At 36.8% G+C, this 25,240-nt stretch overlaps 2 protein-coding genes across 2 annotated transcripts in view; both read left to right on the forward strand.

Moving 5' to 3' along the window:
* LOC134205429 (protein tweety) overlaps positions 1-9,830 on the forward strand; it is a 52,753-nt gene extending 42,923 nt beyond the window's left edge. The window contains exons 5-6 of the mRNA XM_062680670.1: positions 9,255-9,362; positions 9,431-9,830. Of these exons, the coding sequence (XP_062536654.1) occupies positions 9,255-9,362; positions 9,431-9,680 (358 nt within the window). The 3' untranslated portion in view covers positions 9,681-9,830. The remainder of the gene's footprint in view (positions 1-9,254; positions 9,363-9,430) is intronic.
* A 114-nt stretch (positions 9,831-9,944) lies between these two features.
* On the forward strand, positions 9,945-10,937 carry LOC134206697 (ras guanine nucleotide exchange factor P-like). Its single transcript, XM_062682421.1, has one exon. It carries the CDS (start codon positions 9,945-9,947, stop codon positions 10,935-10,937), a length of 993 nt encoding a protein of 330 aa, XP_062538405.1.
* Positions 10,938-25,240: the final 14,303 nt, after the last annotated feature.

Below are 25,240 nucleotides of genomic sequence, written 5' to 3' on the forward strand. Positions count from 1 at the left end.
CAGAAACTGAACACAATTTTAACATATTGTGATATATTCATATCTTATTTTGATACAATTTTGTTCTCAGTAGCCATTATCTTTCAAATGTTGCAACAGGATTATATCATAATATGATTTGAAAAATGCCTAACATCGAATTGCCCAACAATAGGCAATTAAAATAGATGTAGCAAAGTATCCCAGCCATAGATATCACAACGCTGATATAATTTAAGAAGGTTACCTTATTTGTAATGTAATGTAACAAGAATATTTTTCGAGAGCATGAAACTAACATCATGCTCTCGAAAAATATTTTTGTTCGAACAAAAACAAAAATTTCTGATTGTTGATCACAATCTGGAGACCTATCACTACCTGTAAAAATCCCAACTGCACAGAAACAATATATTTTGTATCTGATTTTGTTATAAATTTCTATCAAAATATGTTATTTTTATGATATTTTATGATAAAATATGTATTTTTTATGAGATTTACGAAATTTGATAGTTTTTTGTTTCCAGTAGTGTAGTTTTTGATAGAAATTTAGATATTTTAACAACATCCTGCACCATGTTTCAATCAAATTTTGTTATAAAAATTTAGTATAACATAATAACATAGGTTGATATAATTTTGATATGACCTTCTAGTCGGGAGGTTACCATTTTTGCATTCGTATATCATGAGGCTAGCACGATGATACTTTTATGCCCAGGGAAGTCGAGACAATTTCCAATCCGAAAATTGCCTAGACCGGCACCGGGAATCGAACCCAGCCACCCTCAGCATGGTCTTGCTTTGTAGCCGCGCGTCTTATCGCACGGCTAAGGAGGGCCCCCATGCAAAGAATGTTTAGGCCAAATTTGAGCACAATTAGTTATAGAAAACCCCCTGACAATAATAGAACAAAACCTGCCAAAGCCGTCATTTCCCCTACTTGTAACAGTTATAAGAAATATATTTTCAGTAAGTAAGGACATATATTCATCACTCTACAAATTATTTCACTCATTGATGAGGTATTTCAAAAGTTATACGTGTGTAAAGGTGTCCAGATTTTATCGCGCACAAGCCTCAAGCAAGTCTGTTCTTGAAAGTGTAAGCAAAGTGAGCCAAGATCAAATTCAATAGTACATTTCTTGATTCTTATAAGGTACCCTGGGGCCAGTGTTGGTAAAAACTCAAAATTTCAAAACTCATGGATGATTCAAATCAAGCGTGAGTTGAAACGCACCCAACTCAGCACCTAAAAACTCATGGATGAGTTGAATCATCCATTTGAATCATCGTAGGTTTTCTTTTGTTCTCCTTCGTTAAAAACAGTTAGGGTGGGTGTACCAATTGTCGCCATACTTAAGAACAACTATTTTTTAGAAAATAAGTAAAAGGCATGTGGGTGGTCTTTATATATCAAGCGAAAGGTTTTACTTCCTGCTCCTTACAACAGCAGTGAAAACCACAATAAAATTTGTTATAATCCTCAAAATTGATTAATCCATAATATGAACGCATGCACCAGTTGTGGCACTATTCTTAATTTTGGTTCCTTATTTGGCAAATCCCATTGTTTTCTTATGGGAATGGCCAAATAAAGTGGTCCTTATCCTTATAGAACTGGTGCAAAGGACGTCAAAAATTAAGCAAAATCAATTTTTACAATTATGCTTTGCTTGTTTTGGAGGAGATCAAAAATTGTATCGTATCATATGAATATGCTTTATCGATATGAACTTGGTTTGCGGTGATTTGATTGGCCATTTGACATATAAAGCTCTAGTGCGACAATTGGTGCTATAGCCACAACTGGTATATCTAGCCTAATTGACGTTTGTCGCATAAAATATTAGACACTCTTTTATGTATAAGCAATAAATTGCCCCCAAATTGATTTAAAATGCGTTTTTAAACCTAAAATGATTTTTGGCAAGTGAGTGAAATGATGCGTTTTAGCATGAAAAATTCAAGCGTGATGCATTCCTTTAAAATCGCAGACGATTTTGATCGCACGGGAGCGCTCGTTGATTGAGATTTATGAGTGATTTTACCAACACTGCCTGGGGCAAGTGAAAATACGGGGTAAGTGGGTACTATGGCTACCGATCAATCGATAAACGTTCTTAGTGGTAACAATCTTCTAGAAAGATGAAGCAGGACTATCAACGAATACAGCCGACACAAAAATATTTGGAATCAAAACCATTTGAGGCACCATGCTAATACTATAGCTTAATCATGACTATAAACTACCGGGAAAAGCAATTACTTTTATTTTAATTCGATGGATTTCCAACAGAATAGTCGTTTTTAAATTTATCATTAATGTGGAAGGTGAATAGTTTGAGCACTTAAATAATTGTGTGACATCGAAAACGATTTTTAAGTTTTAATTAAAGCTAAAAATTGCAATTTTCGCTTGCCCTTTAGTTTTAACATACATGGGTTCAAGTGGGACATATTTCAACAACAATTTAAATCGTTGTCTAGTGAAAAATAACTTCGACACTCATATATCATATGGATCTAAATCAGATGCTTGATATCGTTGGTTTCGTTGTTAAATAGTATTGTACAGTTAATTAGCAAATGTGTATTTTTCATTCTAAAAATTATCTCTTGCCTCAAAAGGAGCAATAGTCATAACTATACGATATTTTTCCGTTCACAGTGCAAATAATATATTTGTTCTAGATTTTGTCTTGTGTTTTGTTATTTTCAAATTTCGTATCAAATTAACAGATTTTCAGATAAATAAAGTGCTCAACAAATAAATTGGCAATTTCGTTCTATTACAAATTTACAACACTGCGCATTGTCTGAATTTACATGTCTTTTGAAGTACTGATTTATGTAATAATCTATGTTCTAAACACAGAAACATTCACTCGAATGGTGAATAAAGATTTGCTTAGGGGAACTGGGGGTAGGACGCCCACGTTAAGGAAAATGCCATTTTTATCAATGAAAACCACCATTTCAGCCAGTTTTCATCAGCGCATACTGAAGAACAGCATATCTGCGACTGACTACCGATAACAGATATCTAATTGTCAATTTTATTGCACAGAAATTTGATTTTTAAAGCACCCGAAAAAATGATTTTGAAACCATGCGGGTGAGATGCGCCAGTGGATGGGTTAAAACGCGCATGTGCTTATCGTACTGATTTTCATTTTAATTGCCTACATTAAGGCAATTAACCGAATGTTTCAGCTGTTTCGGTCATACGAAATGAGCATGGGCGTAATGCCCCACACCGACCTCAGAAGTTTGAAGGCCCATAAAATCGTTTTAAAACCATTTTTGACGACGATTTCGTGTGGAACATAAAGAACACGAGTAAGCAGCATGGCTCATGGCTCAATTATTAATTTATCAATGTATAACAGCGACAGAAAGACTAAATTCCACCGAGCTAGAATTTCATGTATAACTAGAGAAAAATCATGAAATATATGTATCCAATGGCAATATTTTTCATTGCTTTATCGTATAGACTATTGAAAATAATCAAAATGGGGATATTTAACCTTATTCAGGGGTGGCGCGTTTTAACCCCTATGGGCGTGCTACCCCCACTTCCCCTATCCTTTCCACCTAGAACATTTGGTACAAAAGTAACCTAGTGAAAAGCAAGACAAGAGCCAATTAAACAGTAAATCGGCTGTTGTCTTGTGTTCATATCTACTAAAATTATAATACCTTCCTTGTTGCAAAGACAAAAATTCGACAAGCAACAAACCTCCATCCATGATCAGAAAAAACTACGACTCAGAAATAATATGAACATTATATATTCCTTTAATTAGTTCAGTTCCACAGTATAAAACAGAATAGGTCCCACTTGCCCCGTTTAAAGGGGTAAGTGGGTCCTACAGATGAATTTCTTTCTTTCACTACCAATATTTTTCGTAATTGAATGAATGGCCTACAATACGTCCACACTTCAACAACGGAAGCTTATAATGATCTATCCGTGGTTAATGTTCTGAAATGTCTTGTTTTCCAAGTATGCGTTAACAATTTTGCTGAACTAGCGTTTTTTTTAGGTCCCACTTGCCCGGGGTACCTTACATAGTGTTAGTTTTGGGGAACCGAAAGACTCGCGGTTTGGTCGAGGTTAGGGAATACAATAATATAGAAGGAAAGGAATTTAGGGTGCTTAAGTAATTACGATGCTGATGTTCACATAGTAAACATTCTTGGCGAGGTTTCACATCTGTAACGGGACAAACAAAAATTTTCCTTGGGAACTACAATGAAAGTAAGACATACGAAAGGGATTAACGACAGACAACACGATGAAGACATTCGTCATGGGGTACGATAGACAAGGGGATGGATTACAGTCTTACATCAGCGACTTTTACAAATTGGTGAACAAGGGGCATATATTCGAGATCAAGGCCCGCCGACACTTCTCTACACCCAACCAGAGACTGCAACATTTCATTAAAATCTCGCATTAGTTTCGCGTACAGTTTGCCATAATTCGCGACATATGCCACAGATTGTATTAAGTAAACGGCAGGCCCTTGCATTAGGTTTCCGGTCACGAGAAAAAGTAAGAACTGGTTATGTGTTAGTGTTTACATTGAATCAAATTTTACAGTCTCCCGTCGAGGAGTGAAATGCTGTATACTTCGACAACCTCAGCAACCTTACAAAAAAATCGGTCTAAGACGGGTATTGAACCCGGACCCTCCACACTTAGCACATCTGGTATGATGCGCTAACATTCTGGACTGGATTATGATTGCCTTTGGTCGCGTCGTTTCTCATCCGGTAAATACCAGATGAGGAACGACGCGACCAAAGGCAATCATAATCCACGTTTTATACTATGCGGATGTGACAAGTGGAAGGATAACAGGGATAGCAATGAGTGATACGAGTGGAATAGGCACCATGCATATTTGTTTTTTTTTTCAGTCATCAAGCTCAATGGAATCGGGAAGATTGTGTGGGTTTAAGTTATATTGCTGTACACGATTCATATACTTGTTCTAGGAGGTGCCTACGAGATTCGTTTGGATGTATTAATCGAAACCAAAAAAACGACTTAATGCAACGGGCTGTATTAACAAGTATGACATTCTCTGATCGGTTTGAATGCGAGATTTGATATTAATACAAAGAATGTCACACAGAATTGTTTTGGGTGTAATAGTCTTTTGTTGCTTTCCTCGGACCCGGAGATGTTCAGGCCACGATGCTCTTCGCACGCCCACACGACATAATCAATATATCCTGATAATCCTCGTTCGAAACCTGATCGTAAATCTCATCTCCCACAGTGCCCTCCTTACCCAAAGAGTCCGCTTTCTCATTTCTCGGGATCGAGCAATGAGAAGGGACCTAAGCCATGGTGATTGTGAATGATGCACTCAAAAGCTTTCCGTATCCCGATTAGACGATACGCTGAGTGCTTAACAGGTTTCATTGATTGAACAGCCTTCAGGAAAATTAGACTGTCGGTGAAAAAAAAAAGAAGTGGTCAGGAGGTAGGGATGGCATATCTTCTTCTTCTTCATTGGCATTAAATCCCCACACTGGGACATTGCTGGATGATATTCCATGAACCTCCTGTTCCATGGACAGATCAAAATTAACATAGGAACTGTACGAGTCGATGAAATTAGCACGATTAGTGTCTCCAGCGTCATATACCAGTGGTAAATACTTTTGAATCGATATTGAGGGTTTTGTTTTAGCAGCTTCTCGATGTTGTCAATGACCAATGGATTTAGAACCTCACAACGGATGAGAAACCGGAGCGATAATTCCGCGAAACGATCTGTCAGAGGTAGTACTCCCGCAAGTACTTCCAGACTCATCGTATGAGTCAAATTGATATAACCCAGCACTATACGGAAACAAATCCATTGAAGCTTCAGCATGTGTGTTTTTTGCCGCATACTGGAAGCAGAAACTACCGTATTGGAGAAGCGACAAAATGGGATGAATATTTATATTGTAAAAAGTTTAGTGAACAAATGCACTGCTGGATAAAGGGGCCAAAAATGGGAGTGGCGAACCCATAAGCATAGACACTTACACGAAAACCGCGGGAAAGAGAGAATTTCTTTCCAACAGTGTAATCCAACAGGCTAACAATGAAATTTGCACCATTTTTTGAGCTTTTCGAGGGATGTTTTCTTTAATTCAAAACTCCAGTGGTAATGCCAAAAATCATTTTGCTCAAAATCAATACATTATTCGGAAGCCTGTAGAATATAGGGTTCACTCTAGACGATAAGCTGAAAGTTCTATTGTGTTGCTCAATATCCGGAATCATACTACTTTCTGGTCATGGGGGTCCCGTAGCGTAGTTGGCTACACTTTCGCCTTATAAGGGGTCGATTATGGATGCGATTCCCAGCCCCTCCATGAAGCCCTTGTCAGTCGCCGGAGGTGCAGCCCAAACGGTGGCCGAAAGACAAAACGTCGAAAGGACAAGAGGTTGAGAGTCAAAAGGTCGAAGGGACAAATAGCGTTACGAAAATTATTTTAAGCTTTTAGTGGAATGTATAAACTGGTCATAGCACGAGTTTGTACTATTCTATTTTATTTCATTACTTCATTGTACCTTTGACAGACACGTACTTCGACACGTACTTCAGTGTCTCGTACTTGACTCGATTTATCGAGTCGAGGGGAGTAATTACTCGACTTCACTCGACTGAATACGGCCTTACTGTTGAGGTCGAAATACGCATCTGTCAAAGGTACAATATAGTGGTGGAACTAAATGGAATAGTACAAACACGTCTTATGACAAGCGAATAGCGTTGTTATGGCATACTTCGTAGATTAGATGATACTCGTGTTTCTTTTAAAATACTTATCTAAATTGTTATCAGAGATCAAGGTGGGGAGTAATCTTTCATTCCTATCTAAGATAAAAATGACGAAAGCATGAGGATTACTACTGCCGGCCACGCCCTTTTTTACCGTAACTAGGTATAGGAAAGGAAATGTTGATGTAGAACTTACGTAGCGAGAGTCCTCCGACTTGGCGACGCTCCCATAAGTTCTACGGAGGTTGGTAATAGGGTACTGTAAAGTTGGTAATGGAAATGTGCCTCAAGCTGGCAAATCGACCCATAGGAAATGTTTTTTCTATATGTTTCCAAATTAAACTCTTTCCAGTCGGCTGTCCAAAGTGTATATATCTATTTTATTTATTGTTTGTTATTTATATGTTCATGATTTATCAGGCCAATAGGTTGTGAAATTCAAATATATTGTTGTTATACAACTATTTGTGCATAACTTTTTGCTAAGTAAGCAAAACAATCCCTCTAGGGTCATCGCAGACATAGAACGAACCGTGAAATAATAATATAATAATATAATAAAGATTATAATAATTAGGATTTTCGGCTTTCAGTCACACGAAAATGTTGTTATTTCAAATCATTGTTACGTTTCGATCTCGAGCCCTGATGAAGATCCAAACCCCTGGCAATGATTTGAAATTATCAACATTTTCATGTGACTGAAAGCCGACAACTATTGACAACTAATCCAGTATAAATCCCTTAATATAAAGATAATTATTTCAATCAAAAAGTATTTTGACTTATTTCCACTTAACGTATTTTTATTGCAATCTTTGAATTAATGTTTTTTGTTTGATCCATAAAGTCCTCACCAATAAATCAGTTCGCAATCCTTTACTAATTGCTTCTCGGGATAGTTCCCAGACAAAACATGATCTAATAATACAAACATATTGAAACAATATCCATTTCCGGAACACTGAACCACTAGAGTTTATCAGCCATTCAAGCAAATTCCAGTATCTTCGAAATCAGCGACTTCATGGAACCATTAGTCTGCGTCAATGCATTTGATAAAAAAAAAACTTTTCCAATAAAAAAAAGGCGTTTACACGCAAACAACAAATCACACACGCGCATCCGAAGAGCTGGCCGAAAGCTGTCAAAAGGTCGAAGGGATGAATGATCGGAAAAGATGAAACGTCGAAAAAAGACAAAAGGTCGAAAGAGATAAAAGGCCGATAGAGACAAAATGTCGAAAAAGACTTCATTCCTTCCTCTTTCTCCCTTCTTACTTCTTTTTCCTTCTTTATTCTTCTTTCTTTTTTCTTCCTTTTTCCTCCTTCATCTTATCTCTTCATAATTCTTCCTACTTCCTCCTTCTTTCTACTTTCTTCTTTTTTCCTTCATCCTGCTTCCTTTTTCCTTATTCCTTCTCTCTTTTTTCCCTCCTTTTCTCTTTTCCTTTTTTTCCTTCCTCTTTCCTTCTCTCTTTTCCCTTTCTTCTTCCCTTTTCTTCCTTTCTCCTTCTAAATTCTTCTTCATTATTCTCTAAATTCTTATTCTTTATCTTCTATCTTTATTCTTCTTATTGCTTCCTTCTTCTTCTCTCTCCCTCCCCCTCTTCATAATTCCTTCTTTCCTCATATTTTTTCCTGTTTCCTCCTCTTTTTCTCTCTGCTTTCCCCTCTTCCCAATTTCTTCTTTCTTAATAATTCTTCCTGCTTCCTCATATCTTCTTCCTTCATTCTGCTTCCTCCTTCCTTTTTCCTTATTTGTTCTTACTTTTTTCTTCTTCTTTATTCCTTCCGCCTTTTTCCTTCTACCTTCTTTTTATTTCCCTTTCGACTTTTTGTCTTTTTCGACTTTTTGTCCTTTCGACCTTCTGTCCTTTTCGACGTTTTGTCTGTTCGACCTTTTGTCCTTCCGACTTTTTGTACTTTCGACCTTTTGAACTTACGACATTGTTCCAAAGATTTTATCAACTTTTTGTCCTTTCGACCTTCTGTACTTTTCGACGTTTTGTCTGTTCGACCTTTTGTCCTTCCGACTTTTTGTACTATCGACCTTTTGTCATTTCGGCCTTTTGAACTTAAGTCCCCTATCGAATAAAATTTGTTGCGAGAAAATCGGTTAAGGATAATAATATGTAAAGTAGTTTTTCTTGGCTTCTGTGCACATACATACATACACACATACACACGGACGAGCTGAGTCGATCTCCGATCTCCGAGGCTTCCATAAAAAGTTCGTTTTCGGAGTGACACGAGAAAAGCAAAAAGGAATAATCGACATTTGAGAATTTGAGATTGCCAAGATTTCCGGCAATTTATTTAAACGCTGAAACAATTACCGAGCACTCGTTTGTGTAAATCTCAGCAATTTTAGTAATGTTCATCGATACAAAAGAAAAATATGATTAGTGTATCTGTAAAACACATATATTCCTATCACTTCTCACGAATTTTATTGCAATCATTATAGGAACGACTATGCTCAAGTAGAAGAACAATCATATGTATCTGCCCATCAACTTCATCCTCAAAACCATCAGAATATGAATACCAGAACACTGCCACATCAACATAAGGGGTATTAAATGAAACTCTTGAAATATGCCAGAGAACTTTTAAATTAAATTTACTATTTTTCAATTGCAGCCCACCAGTGATCAGTGGGTCCCACACATTGGCACATCCAGGCCGAAACCCTAAGCATGAAATGACCCCTCAGCAGCAGGCCCATATGCATCATCATCACCAAGCCATGATGCGACAAGGAGGAACACATACCCTCGGAAGGCTACCATCACACAATAACAGTCCAACACACATGCATGGACCAAACAATGGCAAGTACGCCACCCTGAGCAAGCACTGCAAGACACTTGATGCAAATGATTTTTACTGAAGTTACGCCGCCTGTAACGATAAAAAATATCACCCGCCTAATATTCAGCAACATTATCATACGCTAAGCCATCAGCAACAACAACAGCTGATGCAACTGCAAATGCAACACCAACAACAACTACAACAGCAGCAACAGCAGCAACAACAGCATCAACATCAACAACAACAACAGCAACAACAACAACAACAACCACAGCAACCGCAACAACAACATGCGCATATGCCACCACATACTCGCCATGTGCAACACCCCGGTCACACAATGACCATCAACAGAAAAGTTATCGAACAGAATCACTACAATGAGGATAATCCACCGCCATTGCCACCATTGAGAAATCCACAAAAAGCACTAGAATCGGTTCAAGCTATTCCTAGTCTCAACGATAGTTCTGTAAACGAACGTGACAAACAGATCTACATTTGTTCTACACTAAAAAATCCAAACAATCATAATACGAACAATAATAATATTAATAGTAATAACAATAGCAACCCAACTAATAACCCAAATAATGGAGTAAACCATTATGGAACTATGAAGAACAATGCACAAGCAGTAAAGAACCAAACAACTTTCAACTCGACACCGCCTACTACGACTAAACCACTACCATCGATTATAAATACACCGTTGCCGGAAATTCCCAAGCAACAACAGCCGCCAGCACCAGCGAAAGACGATATTTACGCTAAACGGAAGCTCATTGACCACAATAGTAAATTCGCCACATTGAAAGCTATTCCGTTGCCGAAAATTGAAGCATTGGAACTTGAAGCTCAAAAGAAGAAAATGGCACAGGCGCAACAGTTGAAACAACAGCAACAACAAGAAGCAAACCTCCCCAACGGTAATCCGATATCGGTAGCTAACACACCACTACCACCACCTCCAGCGATATCCATGAACAGCACCATGACTACGTCTCAGATCCAGTCACTTCCGTTGCCGCCCCCGCCACCGGAACTGATAGAAGAGGATGAGGATCTGTTGCCTCCTCCGCCGCCACCGGTGATGAACCACGTGTCGGATGGTGCCTGTGAGGATCAAGCCGGCAAGCCCAAAAACGAACCCAAGGAGGCCATTTACGCTACCAAGGTGATTACCAACCACAACAGTCAAGCGATGAGCAACGGTTCCAACAATGGCGCCGGCACCAATGGTCAAAATGGTGGTGTTTTGAGCAACAGCAACCCAACGAATAGCCCTAATAATAGCGATGAAAGTAGTTTCTATGCGGTGACTGAGCTGTAGACTGTCGGGGCAGCTCACAAATAGCGTATCTTCTATAATAGGTAGATGTTGCATTTTTCACATTCCCTCATTAGGCGAATGAATCTCAATGAATGCAGAAAAAAGGGTGAATGAGAAATCAAAATAAATCGTTACAGGCGGACTATAGACGACTGCTTAGGCTTTAATAGAAAACAGATTATAACTAGAAGCGGGCCAATGAACTGGCTTGGCTTGATCAATCTGTGGTATGTTCCAGAACTTCTGGAATTGGCGGAATAGATCGAACAAACCGATTGGGTACTTAATAAGCTACGTGTAAAAACTGCATTTTATTTTCAATGTGTATGAATCTATAAATATCATTGGTTTGTTTTTACTCAAAATTATTGATGGTCGGGTTTGAACTCTGGATATATGTTACCTTAAATAGGAACTTGAGATGATGACTGTGATGTGTGCAGTCTTCACCTTCAGCTAAGTACCTATTTAATGGAAAATGTTCTCTATTTGCTCGCTGTTGTTGGGATCATTCAATAAGTTTCAAATCTACTACGAAAACGCTGATCCGGTACCCCAAAGCAAATGAAATCAACCTTCTACGCACCTAGCATTTGATATTTGATCGATGCAGACGATAGTAAACACTATACAGACAGATACTATCGAAAACTGAAGTTTATTTTGTTTTTAACAATGATGGAAGACCGGGATCAATATTTACGCACTTCTACCACCTTAATTGTTTGGAATCTTACAGGATTTGCTTGAAAGGCCTTCCGTGTTTCTGTCTAACGTAGGACATCCGATTCGCATACTTGTTCACTTTATTGCCAAGGGTCAAGTTAACTATTTTGAATACAAATACGAATTGTATTCTAAAGCAGATTACATTTTTTTCTGGGAAGAGAGTAAGAAAAGTCTTCCATTTGACATTTTAACACCATATCATTAAAAAAAAAGTTCTTTAACAGTATGCGACCGTTGGAACATCGACTTTGTCCATTAGATGAACCATACATAATACAAATCAGTTAAAACAATCCAACCGAATTTTGTAGATTCATGTGCATGTGGAAATGCAACGTGTTATATCACGGAAAAGGGTTCTTAGATATATCGGCAAGCTTTCCTTTTTTTAGATTAGCTCAACAATAACGAAACAACAATGTAACAAATACGCTCGATTGATTCGAGCCATTTGTGTCTATGCTACGAGAGGAATGACAGTGGAAAAAATGCTATGTACATTACATCAATTTCATACAATTTCAATCACGCTACGACACCATCACACATTACGAAACATGATATTATGATCTCTTAGCTCGGTTACCAATTTGAATGGTGTTCATTCATCATTTTCGTTTAACTAGGTTACGTTTATAATTTAGATATTATGCCAAACTATACAATGCTAGTCTGAGAAGTAAAAACCTGCTCAAATAAGGTAACGACTCTACAAACTTTACAGAATTTTATTTCTTATTGAACCCACAATTCCAATATACCGAGAAAGTTTGGAAAGAAATAGACAAAAGACTAGAGCAAATCAAGATGAAACCCAAAATAACATTACGCATAATGTTGGAAGCAAATTGACTAAATCCAAACTAAATCTTTTTGATATGCATATTAATGTAATTGATATTAACAGTAAACCAAAAATATAAAAAGAAGCTACATCTACGGAAATGAACAAAATAGCATCAGTTGCGTTGTTCTGAGTAGGGGAGCAACTGAGATTTTGTAGCTAATAGGTGAAGCATGGCAATTTATTTCCAATGCGCAGTTTTAGAAGTCAATGCGAACATATTGTAATGAAGTACCCTTAAACCAAATATTTAATTAAATATATATTGAATGTAGGAATGTAATTAGCTGTTGTATATGATTATTTTTATTTTTATTGAAGAATGAGTAAAACACGTGAAACGAAACACTAAATGCAAGGTTGCGAAAGGTCATACAACTATATCATAGATATACCAAATATACAAACCAAAAATTCATTAAAACGCATTACAAACCCGGTGAATCATGAAATGTTGGTAGAATAAACTCGAAAGTATGGCCACGACCGATATTGCCCTTCGAAAAGTGCTCAAAAGCGCTAAGGGACTATTAACTGCATCCTTGCATCAAATTGTGAACATCACCATTGAAACGAGAAAAAGGAATTTGTGCATCCTAGAGAATGTTTTTAGCATTTAGTTCGAAGAAGACATACATCGCATGATAAACATTGAACGAGCCACTTATCGTGTGGAACATGATGAAATTAAATGAAAGAACATGAAAAGTAATTATGTAGAATTTTGAAGACTTCAACACGTAATTTAAATATAATAAAATCATGACTACAACATGGAGAATAACATGCTGCGCTGCAATTATTCAATTTCCGAAAACCTGCATCTTGGTGAAGAAAATTCTAATATAAATTGGTCAACAATGAGCTTGAGTTCCACAACTCGGCACTGCTTGACAATATCATTTATAATTGCCACATTAATTGATCGATACATATGACAGCAGAGATTCAATGGATTAGGGAGCGGGAATAATTAACCAACCAAATATCAGCATTGCTCCAGAAGCGGCAGCAATACGAAGAGGATCTAAATGGCGATGTGGCCGACAACGATGCCGGTATGGTGACGAACCTGGGAGCACCGTGTAAACACATTGCTGAATGCCGCCAGCTAGGTATTCTCCCAAATTTTATGCCGTCGACTAGCACCAATTGCAAGAGATTTCGTGGGGCAGTACCAATCGTGGTTCATGGCCGATCGATCTACCATGGACCAGGTGCCGTACGCCAAATATTGCAGAAATGCTGCGAATACAACGCGCCCACACACTCATCTGTTCATCGACTTCAAAGCCGCATATGATACAATCGATTGAGATCAGCTATAACAACTAATGCTGGTTCACGGATTGCCGAACAAACTTATACGGTTGATGATGGATCGGGTGATGTGCGTATTTCTATGCTCATTCTACATTCCACAGCACTCGTGACATAGGAATGTCGAAACGGCAAATGAAGATACCAAAATTAGCATACCTTTAACGGTACCGTAGCTACTACATCACACCAGAAATTTTCTTTTTAGGATAAATTCGTCAAAGTGTTCACGAATGAAAAGTTGACGACCGATCAAATCAAAAATGCCTTGGCTGATTGGTGTGGGAAAAACCGAATGGTCGTTAACCCATATCAGTAATCTCTTTTTCGCGGAAAAGGGATCCAATCTGCTTCAATTACAGCCTATAGGAAAGTGGAATTCAGAGCGTCAGGAAAGTTTATTTTATTTATTTTATTTTATTTATATTATTGATGTATAAGGGGGCCGGGGGCCAAGTCACCGATGTGAATTTGAAATTCATATCGTCCATGATACACCAGGGACTAAAGGATAAGGCTTCACAACATCTTTACCCATGGAGGTTTTAAGTTTTGCGGGATATACTGCTAGTATATTACTGCCTTAGGAGTATGGGCAGGTTGGGGATATTTTTATCTATATAATAAAAATGAATTGGTCTGTGTTCGTATCCACATAACTCAAAAACGGCTGGATGAATTTTCTTCATTCCTTCAGCAGTTAATTTCGTTACAGTTTCCGACGGGTTTATATGATATTTCCTCATGCGAAAATTATTAGTTAAGTTGAGTAAATCGCAAAAAACTAAAATTATGAATCGTATGGAAATTTCGCATGGGCAGCTCAGAACGCGCATTTTCGCCTACTATGCAGGACAACGTCTGCCGGGTCCACTAGTGATGAATATTAAAGCTGTGGAGAGATGTCGGTTATAATATTTGATTATATGTATTAACTTTGATTCCAATTATAAATCACAAAGAGCTTCCCTTATATTTAGGCGGTTAAACAAATGTGTTTGTTAGTATGTCGTGTTGATATCTGTATTCTTCCAGTTAGAGTTGTCTGATGTTACAAATTTTAGTTGTCCAGCAAGGTAACCCTTACAAATCCTTACTCCTAAATGATCAGTCTATTCGTCATTACAGTCTGCTGTTAAGGCCTGATCTAAACAGTTCTTATAAAAAGTCTCTTTCAATATTGTTCGGAGTATTCAGTGTGAGTGGTATTGTTTCGAAGTAGTTTTCTCGCTTAACTTTTCAAAAGGACCTAAGTAACAATTTTGAAAAAATCGAGTTAAACATTGCAAATGATAGCTTTTTTACTCATCTTTGTAACACATGAACACCCATACGAGAATTCTTATGATGTGCTGGGAAAATTAAACATTTATAAAATGACCAATGTGTATGCTCTGTAGAACTGAGTACAACTGTTACATAGGACATTTTATTACAAGCGCATGCAAAATGTCCAATGTAACTTCAATATCAGGAAAATGAAAAATTGCACATAGGTCTTTTTTGTCGATTGTTATTAATTACATTTGGGTGAGTAGAGTACACGTATTCAATCCATGCTATACTCTACATGCCTAATTATATAATATTACTAGTCGACCCAGCAGACGTTGTCCTGCATAGTAGGCGAGAATGTGCGTTCCGAACTGCCCATGCAAAGTTCGCATAGGAATCACAATTTTAGTTTTTCACGATTTGCTCAACTTTACTCGTAATTTTCGCATTAGGAAATATCATATAAACCCGTCGGAAACTATAACGAATGTTTCTGCTGAAGAAATGAAAAAAATCCATCCAGCCGTTTTCGAGTTATGCGGATACGAACACAGACCATTTCATTTTTATATATAAGATATCATATTAGGGTTCTTTCACAAATTACGTAATGCTAAATTTGATGATTTTGGACCACCACCCTTCCCCTCGAAACATTTTTTGTATGGAAGGTTTAATTTTTTTGTATGGATCATAACGCTCGGCCTGACCCCCTCTCTCCTCCTAGAGCGTTACGTTATTTGTGAAAGGCCCCCTATATTTTTTCAGTTTTGAAAACGGGTTTTCTTCATGTTTGGGCCGTTGTCCACGCAACGTTTTTTAAGTTGCGTGCACGCCGCGTCCACCCAGCATAATCAACGCCGCGTCCACCCAGCAATAAATCAACGCAGCTTGAAAAACCGCATCGTTGGCATAGTTGCAAGATCAATCTCACACCAAATGAAGAACAACCAAGATTTTTCACAAACACAAATTCAAGGCTCGTGCTTGGAAATAACTCCGTTTGATTCTGCCTTGCAGCTAATCGCGATTGAAAGATAACTTATACTAGAATATGGTTCAAATGCATACATGCTAGCAGAAAGTCTAATAGTAATTATAGATGAAATTTCATTTAAAAAATCCTCATTATCACAAATGCAATCAAATCAAGATGGTCCACTGTTGATAGAAAGTCCACTGTATGGGAATTTACCCTACATTCCAAATTAACAGCGGTAATCGAATTTAATAAAACCTATATTTATGTGAATGTCCAATGTCTTCTTCTTCTTCTTATTGGCATTACGTCCCCACACTGGGACAGAGCCGCCTCGCAGCTTAGTGTTCATTAAGCACTTCCACAGTTATTAACTGCGAGGTTTCTAAGCCAGGTTACCATTTTTGCATTCGTATATCATGAGGCTAACACGATGATACTTTTATGCCCAGGGAAGTCGAGACAATTTCCAATCCGAAAATTGCCTAGACCGGCACCGGGAATCGAACCCAGCCACCCTCAGCATGGTCTTGCTTTGTAGCCGCGCGTCTTACCACACGGCTAAGGAGGGCCCCGTCCAATGTACAACATCGCATTAAAAAAGTTATGCTGTTACATAAGACGTTTGAGTTGTCTGTCGTAAAACGTCTGAAGTAACAACAAAAACAAAACAATTCAAAATTGTACATTGGTCGTTTTGTTCGAGTGAGAAATTATAATTAAAATAATCAACTAGCAAGTGTTTTAAGGTTTATTGATAAAAAATCAGTTTTAAAATCAACTGGTATGTATCGTATTCCTCAACTAGTGTGCTATTTATTATGATACTTATATGCTTTATACATGTTTCATTATCTTTTACATACATGTAGGTTTTCCATCCGGATGGCATATGTAGGGGTGATCGGGGCAATATGGGCCACCTAAGGAAATCGTTCCGAAAAGCGCTGAAAAGCTCAAAAAACATCGTTCAAATGTAGTTGATTTATACTAGAGAATGTTACCTTTCATATAACGTCGATGAATGACGAAAAATGCGTTTGGAAATTGTTGGAATGCACTTTTGAAAATGTATTGATTTCAATGTGTGTTCCCGACTATACGGGGCAATATGAGCCACCATTTGGGGCAGTATGGGCCACCCATCTAAAACGTTTATTTGGGCGAAAAAAGTATCGTAATATGGAAGAATATGATATTCCTACAACAGTTGTGAGTATTCCATACCAAATAAAATTAAAAAACCGCGCAACAGCGGACTGAACCGATTTGCCACTCTTCACCGTTTGAACAACCACATTTCAATTGGCCAATGGTCATTTTGCTGTTTCAATCGCAGTAATGCGCTGTTGTAATTTTTCCGTAATGAATCTTACATATATGATAATATTCTTGTATTTGACTACTGAAATTTGAACTTGTTCGTATTTTAAGGCCTGATATCTTGCTCTGTGCAGGTATGCCCATATTGCCCCATAGGGACTGGTTTTGGAAAAAAAAAAGTTTTATGATAAATTCAGATTTGTATCAATACAAACATGTGTGTACAATACTCAATTTTAATATATCTTTTGATTGTGGTGTATTTTTGACCTGTATTTTAATCAATTTTGTGTCAAAACCTTATTTATAAACTTCAAATCTTATAATAATTTTGCCTATGCAGCGAAAATTTACATTTTCAAGTGTATTTTCATGTTTGAATTGAATTTTAATGCGGTTTTCACGTTGATGCATATGTGTAGCATCCTTTTAAAGATCATATAACTTTTACATGATAAAACTTGTCAATAAGCTCAAAATGAGGGTGGCTCATATTGCCCCGTATGTTCATATTGCCCCTACTACCCCTAATGTGATGATGATAGCAAGAATCACTAGCATATAAATGGATCCGTTTGCCATAGGGCGTTGCCTCTCAGCTTCCAGGGAGATTCTTCATTGACTGTTTTATCACCTCATGCTACATCGCTTCTATGATGACCCAAACTCATGACCAAAGTAAGTCTACTATTATGCTGTTTTATATCTTAGCAATTACCATTGATATTTAGTCGTAATCGAAAACAATGGCTTCATTTTGGCCCTAATGGTATTCCTAAATTAAAATTAGCTAATATTCAGATATGCATGGTAATTAGCCAAATATGGTAATTATTTAAATAGAGAAGTCGTAGTAGAATTATGAGTACTACGCTGCAATGCAGAAATGTTCCAGTTGAGAAGTAAGGGCCGAAGTCCACGTAGCATCTTTCCCCCTAGATGTCATATATATCCAATATCCACAGTCCTGAACAATTAAGGAGTTTATAAGGTATACTATTTGAACTCAAACAAAGAAAGAATACTATATTGCCGTTATACCAATATTTGTCCCATGTTTGCTGGCATTTCCTATATACATGGGACAGTTATGCATATAACGGTAGTATAGCAGTATTCTAGTCATGTTAATTTTTGTTTAATGAAATGAAATTATGTTGCTGCAAAGAAAGGCGCCAAAGTTGCAAAGTGGATTGATCCGCAGATAAAATGACGCATACATACACCAAAACAATTTGAAATTATTTGAATGACGTGATTCATTTGTGGTTCAAATCTGCAGAAAATAGAACTGAGTGGTATAACAGTTTTAAAAAAGATATTTTAGTTACTAGATAAAGATTGTCGCTTCGGATCCCTTTGTTCTGCTGTCCGAAACATGTTGGGTACCAAGCTGTCAAATCGTATGGATTTTTCTTCTTTGACATTTAGCTCCCCTATCCTCGCCAGCAAAAGATGTTCCGGACAGCGACGTCAGCGACAATCTTTATCTACTAACTAAAATATCTTTTAGTTTTAAGCTTTTAAAACTCAACTGTTTAAAAAAAATGACTTAAGAACAGCTGATGTGAAAATGATTCATATCCCAATTCAGATTCATATTCAAAGTGACAATCCCAAAGAATTTGAATCACTGCTGATTTTACTCTTTTACGTTACGCAATTAATGTATCTTCCCTAATCAGATTTCGAGCTTAATGACATGATAGACTATCTTGATGTCAAAGATAGCTCATTTTATTTTTATTTCATATACCTACCTCACGTCACATACCTTCACGTCAAATACCTCGTTAGTGATCGTTATCTGAAAAGGCTATAAATCTGACACTATCATTTGTTTGCACGAGAGATTCTACTAAACTAATTTCGAATTATTATCGAAGCCAAAATCAAATAAAATAAATTAAAAAATAACCAATAAAATAAAATTAAAAAATAACCAATGTAACAATAGTCGATATGAAACGTCCAATGTACTGCACAAGTAATCAAAATGTCCTATCTAACGTTTTTGATGTATGCAGAAAATTTAACATAAAATCGAATAATATCGATTGCTCCAGCAAAATACATGGTATTGCTTGCTTCTAGAGGAAACAGGAATTTAAAAATGTGTTTGTATTTAATACATATTAAAATAGTAGTTTGTGCAACTAGTTGCAAAAAGATGATTTTTTCAGCACGAGTTGTACGTTTATCCAACGAGGCTTGCCGAGTTGGATAAATACTACGAGTGCTGAAAAAATCGAGTTTTGCAACGAGTTACACACGCTATTTTTTGCAATGACGAAAAATCGGCTTTAATATGATAAATCTATACCAAAATTGTACAATCGAATTTACTCCACATGATCATTCATGCCAATAAATTATGTTGCGCAGAGAACAATAAGATTCCATCTTATCGTGCCAAATTGCATAGCTTGAAAAGCTATGAAGCGATGGATGCAATTGCCTTTGGAAAATTGTGATGTTATGTCCAACAAACCATTTCATTTGTTACGAGACGCTTAGAGTACACTATTTAAACACTCACCCAAACTAATTCAGCTAAAAGTAGTCATGTAACTACTGTCCCAATGTAGGTTTTTCATTATAGCACCCAAATGAGTGCTATAATGAATATTATGCAACCCATTTGAGTTGCATAATGGTCATTAAAGCACCCATTCTGTTGGTATGGAAAAGTAGGCCGTTTTATCACTAAAATGACAACTGTAAACCAGGTATTATGATCAGGAATTGCAAAAAATCATTTTTTCAACTTCTACATCGTTTTTCTCAGAATGAATGATATGTTACTTAGGTCCTTTTCAAAAGTTAAGCGAGTTTTCTCATCAATAGCGTTTAAGTAATGGCCCCATCAAACAAAAGAAGCTTTAAAAGTTTGTTCAAAATCTTAATTTTCAATCGCGAGTCAGTGTTAATACAATTATGTTGATGTGTATATGGTATAGGAATTGCGATACATCTCGTTAAATTTGAATTGCTGACTATATTTCAAATAAACACCTTTCATGAAAACGTGTTTTGAAACTAAAATATCGTATTACAATTTGATGAATTTCAATAATCGTACAAAGTTTTGAAAATTATCTAGTGAAAGCAGTCGAAACTGAATCGAAAAGCCCAAATGGGCCACAGTTCAGAACTGTTTACCAAACAATCTTCAAAAATTTGAGCCTGCTATTTTAACAACTACATATTTTGAAGAACCATGTTCCAAGAAAACGCTTGATACTATCTCTGTGGACTTATGACGGCCTTGCATAGCATCATCATTGTCTCGGAACTAGATTCAGTCAGTAAAAATTTCAAACCATTTCGTGAGCTTCCATTTGATGATGGGCTTAAAAAGACATTGATTGATCCTCCTCAAGACCTTAGGTGGTCAAACTATTAGTCATGTAGATAAAAGCTGTGTTATAAGGTAGTCAACTAATTTTATTTGTCTTTCAGAATACACTTAGTCACGTCTCCTATGTCCTTCAATCTTTCTTTACATTGGAGTATTTTTTCCTAACCCGAAAAAATGAAGAGCGAAACAGGTTTGTTTATACGTTCCCGAGTAGCACACATGTTGTACATCAGTTTCTGTAACTCATTTGCAACCGAATTAGGTTGTATATTAATAGCTATGAACGATTTTGTAGGTGATACTCTTGCGCTCCATAACATAGGTATATAAAAACAATAGCTTTCCCAACGAAAAGTTCATGTGTTGAAGTTTCTGTCGGATTTATATAACCCAGATAATTTCTCCGAGGAACTTGAAAAAGAACTAAAGCAGTTTTGCAAATTCTTTTGTTTGAGAATTGCGAAGGGTAAGACCTCAAAAACCGTTTCAGGAATATTCAAATAAAATAAAGAAATAACGTGTTGATACCTCATCAATAATAATGAACCTGAGGAACTAGCATCTGCGGCCCATATATCAAGTAGCTCAAGCGCAAATCAGGAAAAGGTTATGACAGCGGCAAAAGCACTGGCGTTGTACATTGACTTGGATTTATCCGAGAGAAAGTACAATCTGCTTCAAAGTACTTTAAACGAGGTACATGCAAATCTGCTTCCTAATTTTTACGCGTTGAAACGTCCGCTGAGGTTGATTTGCATTATGCAGCAACTTTCGGTAGAGAGCTCAAGGACGGTAAAACTAGTATGCAAATTGGTTTTTGATGGAAGATCAGGACATAGCACCTACACACAGAAATTGTCGAAGGCTGAGAGCTCAGATGAGAGCCTGCTTTTCGTGACTCTAGTTACTTTGAAAATTATCGACATTAAAAACAACACTATCCTCTGATCAAATCCGCCGCCATGTACATACTTCATTTTATGGCCGTCCAGAAGATATTCCCAGTCGAACCATTCCTCGAGCACGACGACACGCCACATCGTCCCTGATGCACGCATACCAGGAATGACAATATTATGAAACTAAGATGAACCTCCGATCTGCTTTCACAGGGCTCTAGTACTAATCATCCCATTTTGGGAAATCATTCGATCAAAATATTCTATCGGTGAAAACTTAAGAAAATTATGTTTCAAGATTTTACAGGGATTAGACATAAAGGTTGAGATAGGAAGAAAATTGTCGAACTTCAAATTAACATAACTTTTCGTAAAATAATTCACTTTTGATAAAAATGAAAACATTGGATGTTTAATGTTTTCTAGGTTTTTCCTCAGATGAAATTTCATATCGGTCTGAAGATAGCGAAGATATTCCGGAATTCCGAGGTTGGTGGAAAATGCATTTATTCCACTGATGCTTATTATTTGAAACGTAAGCTTTGGATATTGTTTATGCCTTCTTCAGCAACTAGTCCAATGCGGGCTATATGTCTATAATCCGTAAGGAATTCTCAGATATATGGTCGATTCCGTGTAATTGATTAAGGGAGTATGAACGAATTGATAATCGAAATCATGGAAAGTCACTGTTCAAGACGATGATTATAGAGATTTCCAGGATCACAATGTGGACTGACTTCCTTACAATATGTTGGGGAGATTGGTTAGTTTTGGAATCAATCGTAATTATTTTTTTAAGGGCAAGTCATAGTAAACGCGACGAGCGATGCGACGCGACAGAGACATTTGACAGCTCATTGATAATGCTTGTTATTCTTTTATGTGAGTCGCGTCGCATCGCATTTACTTTGGCATGCCCCTAAGACGATGACTACGTTGAGATTTTCTAGACCGTGAGATTCAATAGCCACTCGGTTTTCAGTGCTCCGGAATTGTGACAATTGGTTCAGGAAATATGACCAAATTGCTAACGAACGAAATTATGTTAATATGGGTATCAAACTTTATAGTAATGCGAATCGATGACTATTTAGACATTTTCATGATAATAATTACATCTGACTATCCGCTAGTTGATTCCAAATTGGACAAGAATGCCATTTTATATTTTTTGGACACAAGTTGTATTCACAACAAAAATATTATGATCGTTGTTGCTTATAATTTTTCATTTGGTGAGCAAATTTGGCAATTACGGATTTCACATTTCTATGGCACCTGGCAACTGATAAAGATTAGCCAGTGAGTCTTAAAGTGCTGAAAATATAATCAAAACCAAAGCAAAACAAGAGGTAATGACATACATACATATATCATAACTTGATATTAATAAATTATCCTCGTCATAGATAAGTTACAATGAGTGTGACCAAATCTGTTTGAACTGTGTTGAAAGGATGATAAATACCTCAACCATGTTGTTATTGTGTACTATGCTGCCGTTATACGCATATCTGTCTCATGTTTGCTGTGATTTCCTATGTACATGGAACAATTATGCGTAGAACGGCAGTATATCCGTATTATAATAACTGAATTAAATATGAAAGCTAACATTATATATTTGCATGGTCTCAGTCAGTATAAAGCTCTCCACATAGCAGTGCCAGTGATGATGCCTTTCTTGTGCCTTTGTAAGAGTTAAAAAGCACACAAAAAAGGACCAAAATATCACTGATAGGTAGATAGGTCCTTATTTTTTAATCCGTTTATAACCATTTTAAAATTTCACGTCGAACGCAATTTGTTTCGAGTACATCGGATGAGTATAGATGCCAGAAAAGTGATTTTTCTATACATTTTCATTTTGGTCATAACTTTTAAGTCCATAGTCCAACGTATGGCGTATTTTCAATAGGAAATAATGGGGATGATGAATACCATCCTTTTCAAGCCAAATTGATAACACTGAGTTATTTCACGAAAAATTATGCTAAATTGAATTTCGACAATTTTTTCCTATCTTAACCTATATATCTAACCCCTGCAAAATCTTGAAATCTAATTTTCTTAAATTTTCACCGATAGAATATTTTGATCGCATGCTTTCCTGAAAGAGGATGATTAGTACTAGAACCCTGTGAAAACAGATCGGAGGTTCATCTTAGTTTCATAATATTGTCATTCCTGGTATGCGTGTGATGCGAAATGACCGGATGATCAGCTGAAATTCCTTGATTATGATGATTCCATGATACCCGAATCCTAATCCCTGCCCATCCTTAAACATTGTAAACTTAACCTCGAGTCGCCACGAATACGCTGGCTTCTACCCCTCTGTTACTAACTTTATAAGATGATATTGATTGTACGTATCAATAACCATGGCTACGTAAAGTGTTATACACGCCTAAGCCTACAAAATAAACGAACTTGGAAAAAAAAAACAAATTCCAATGATTTCCTATACCGTCGTTAAAAAACAATTCCTCAAATCATTTCTAAGGATATCCTGATTCTATAGTATAAAAATATGGCTGGCGTTTTCGTCACTTATGAGATAATCAATTGGAAATTGGTCAATTGATGTAAATTGTTGTAATAGAAACTGTTATCATACCTCATAATTTTCGTAAAAACATCCTGATTCTTTGAGACATATCGTAAAATCTGGCGTTTACGGCATTTATGCAATTATCGATTCAACATAGGTCAATTACGCAAATATTAGTTTTTATTATAAGTGGCAATTTTCCCAAATGGATCACGATTATACGAAGTATATTATATGTTATGAAATTTGGCGTTTACGCCATTTATGCAATTATCAATTTAACATAGGTCAGTAATGCAACTAGTAGAAAAACTAGTTTACAACCATTCTCCCAAAGACACCATTGAGTTATAACGTGTAGAATGTAAGTTATGATTTTTGTCCCGTAGCTCCATACGTTCGAAGCACTGTGCGCTGTAGCCAGTGTAATGAAAAGTTTAGTTTCTCATACTAGTTTTCATACAAACTTGAACCGGCTAGTGTTCAACCAGTTTTTGTTCAAATCGGTTTTTGGAGGACACTCGGAGCATGGGATAGAATCGAGTGAGCGTGGTGAAGCTGGGTCGTTTTGTGAACCACCCTACTAATATACTTTGTTTTTTTTTATAAAAACGACACCAATACTACTACAGTATATGACAGTTTTTATTGTACCAATATTTTCAAAGCTCTGTTTTGGTACTCAACCCACCTTCACCTTAATTTCCCTGATTGACCCAAAAATGTCTAGAGAATTCCCTGATTTTTCCAGGTTGGGAGAACTAGACTGTGGTGTATGTGATTTAGATTGTAAAAAAATTAGAACAGTAATTTGAATTTCTTATCGTTCTCTTATATTTGGTACAGTTTTGATAAATAATAAGTATATTTTGTTTTAAGTGTAGTCCATCAAACAGTTTGATCGAATGTTGTGAAAAATGACAGCTTGAACCGTTTGTTCGTTTTGCCGAAAGCTTCGACGAAAACGAAGGAGGCCGACGAGAGCGTGCGAGAAAGCTTTCATCGTTCTTCTTGCG

This window comes from Armigeres subalbatus, chromosome 1 (genome assembly GCF_024139115.2).
Source record: "Armigeres subalbatus isolate Guangzhou_Male chromosome 1, GZ_Asu_2, whole genome shotgun sequence".
NCBI classification, from domain to species: Eukaryota; Metazoa; Arthropoda; class Insecta; order Diptera; family Culicidae; genus Armigeres; species Armigeres subalbatus.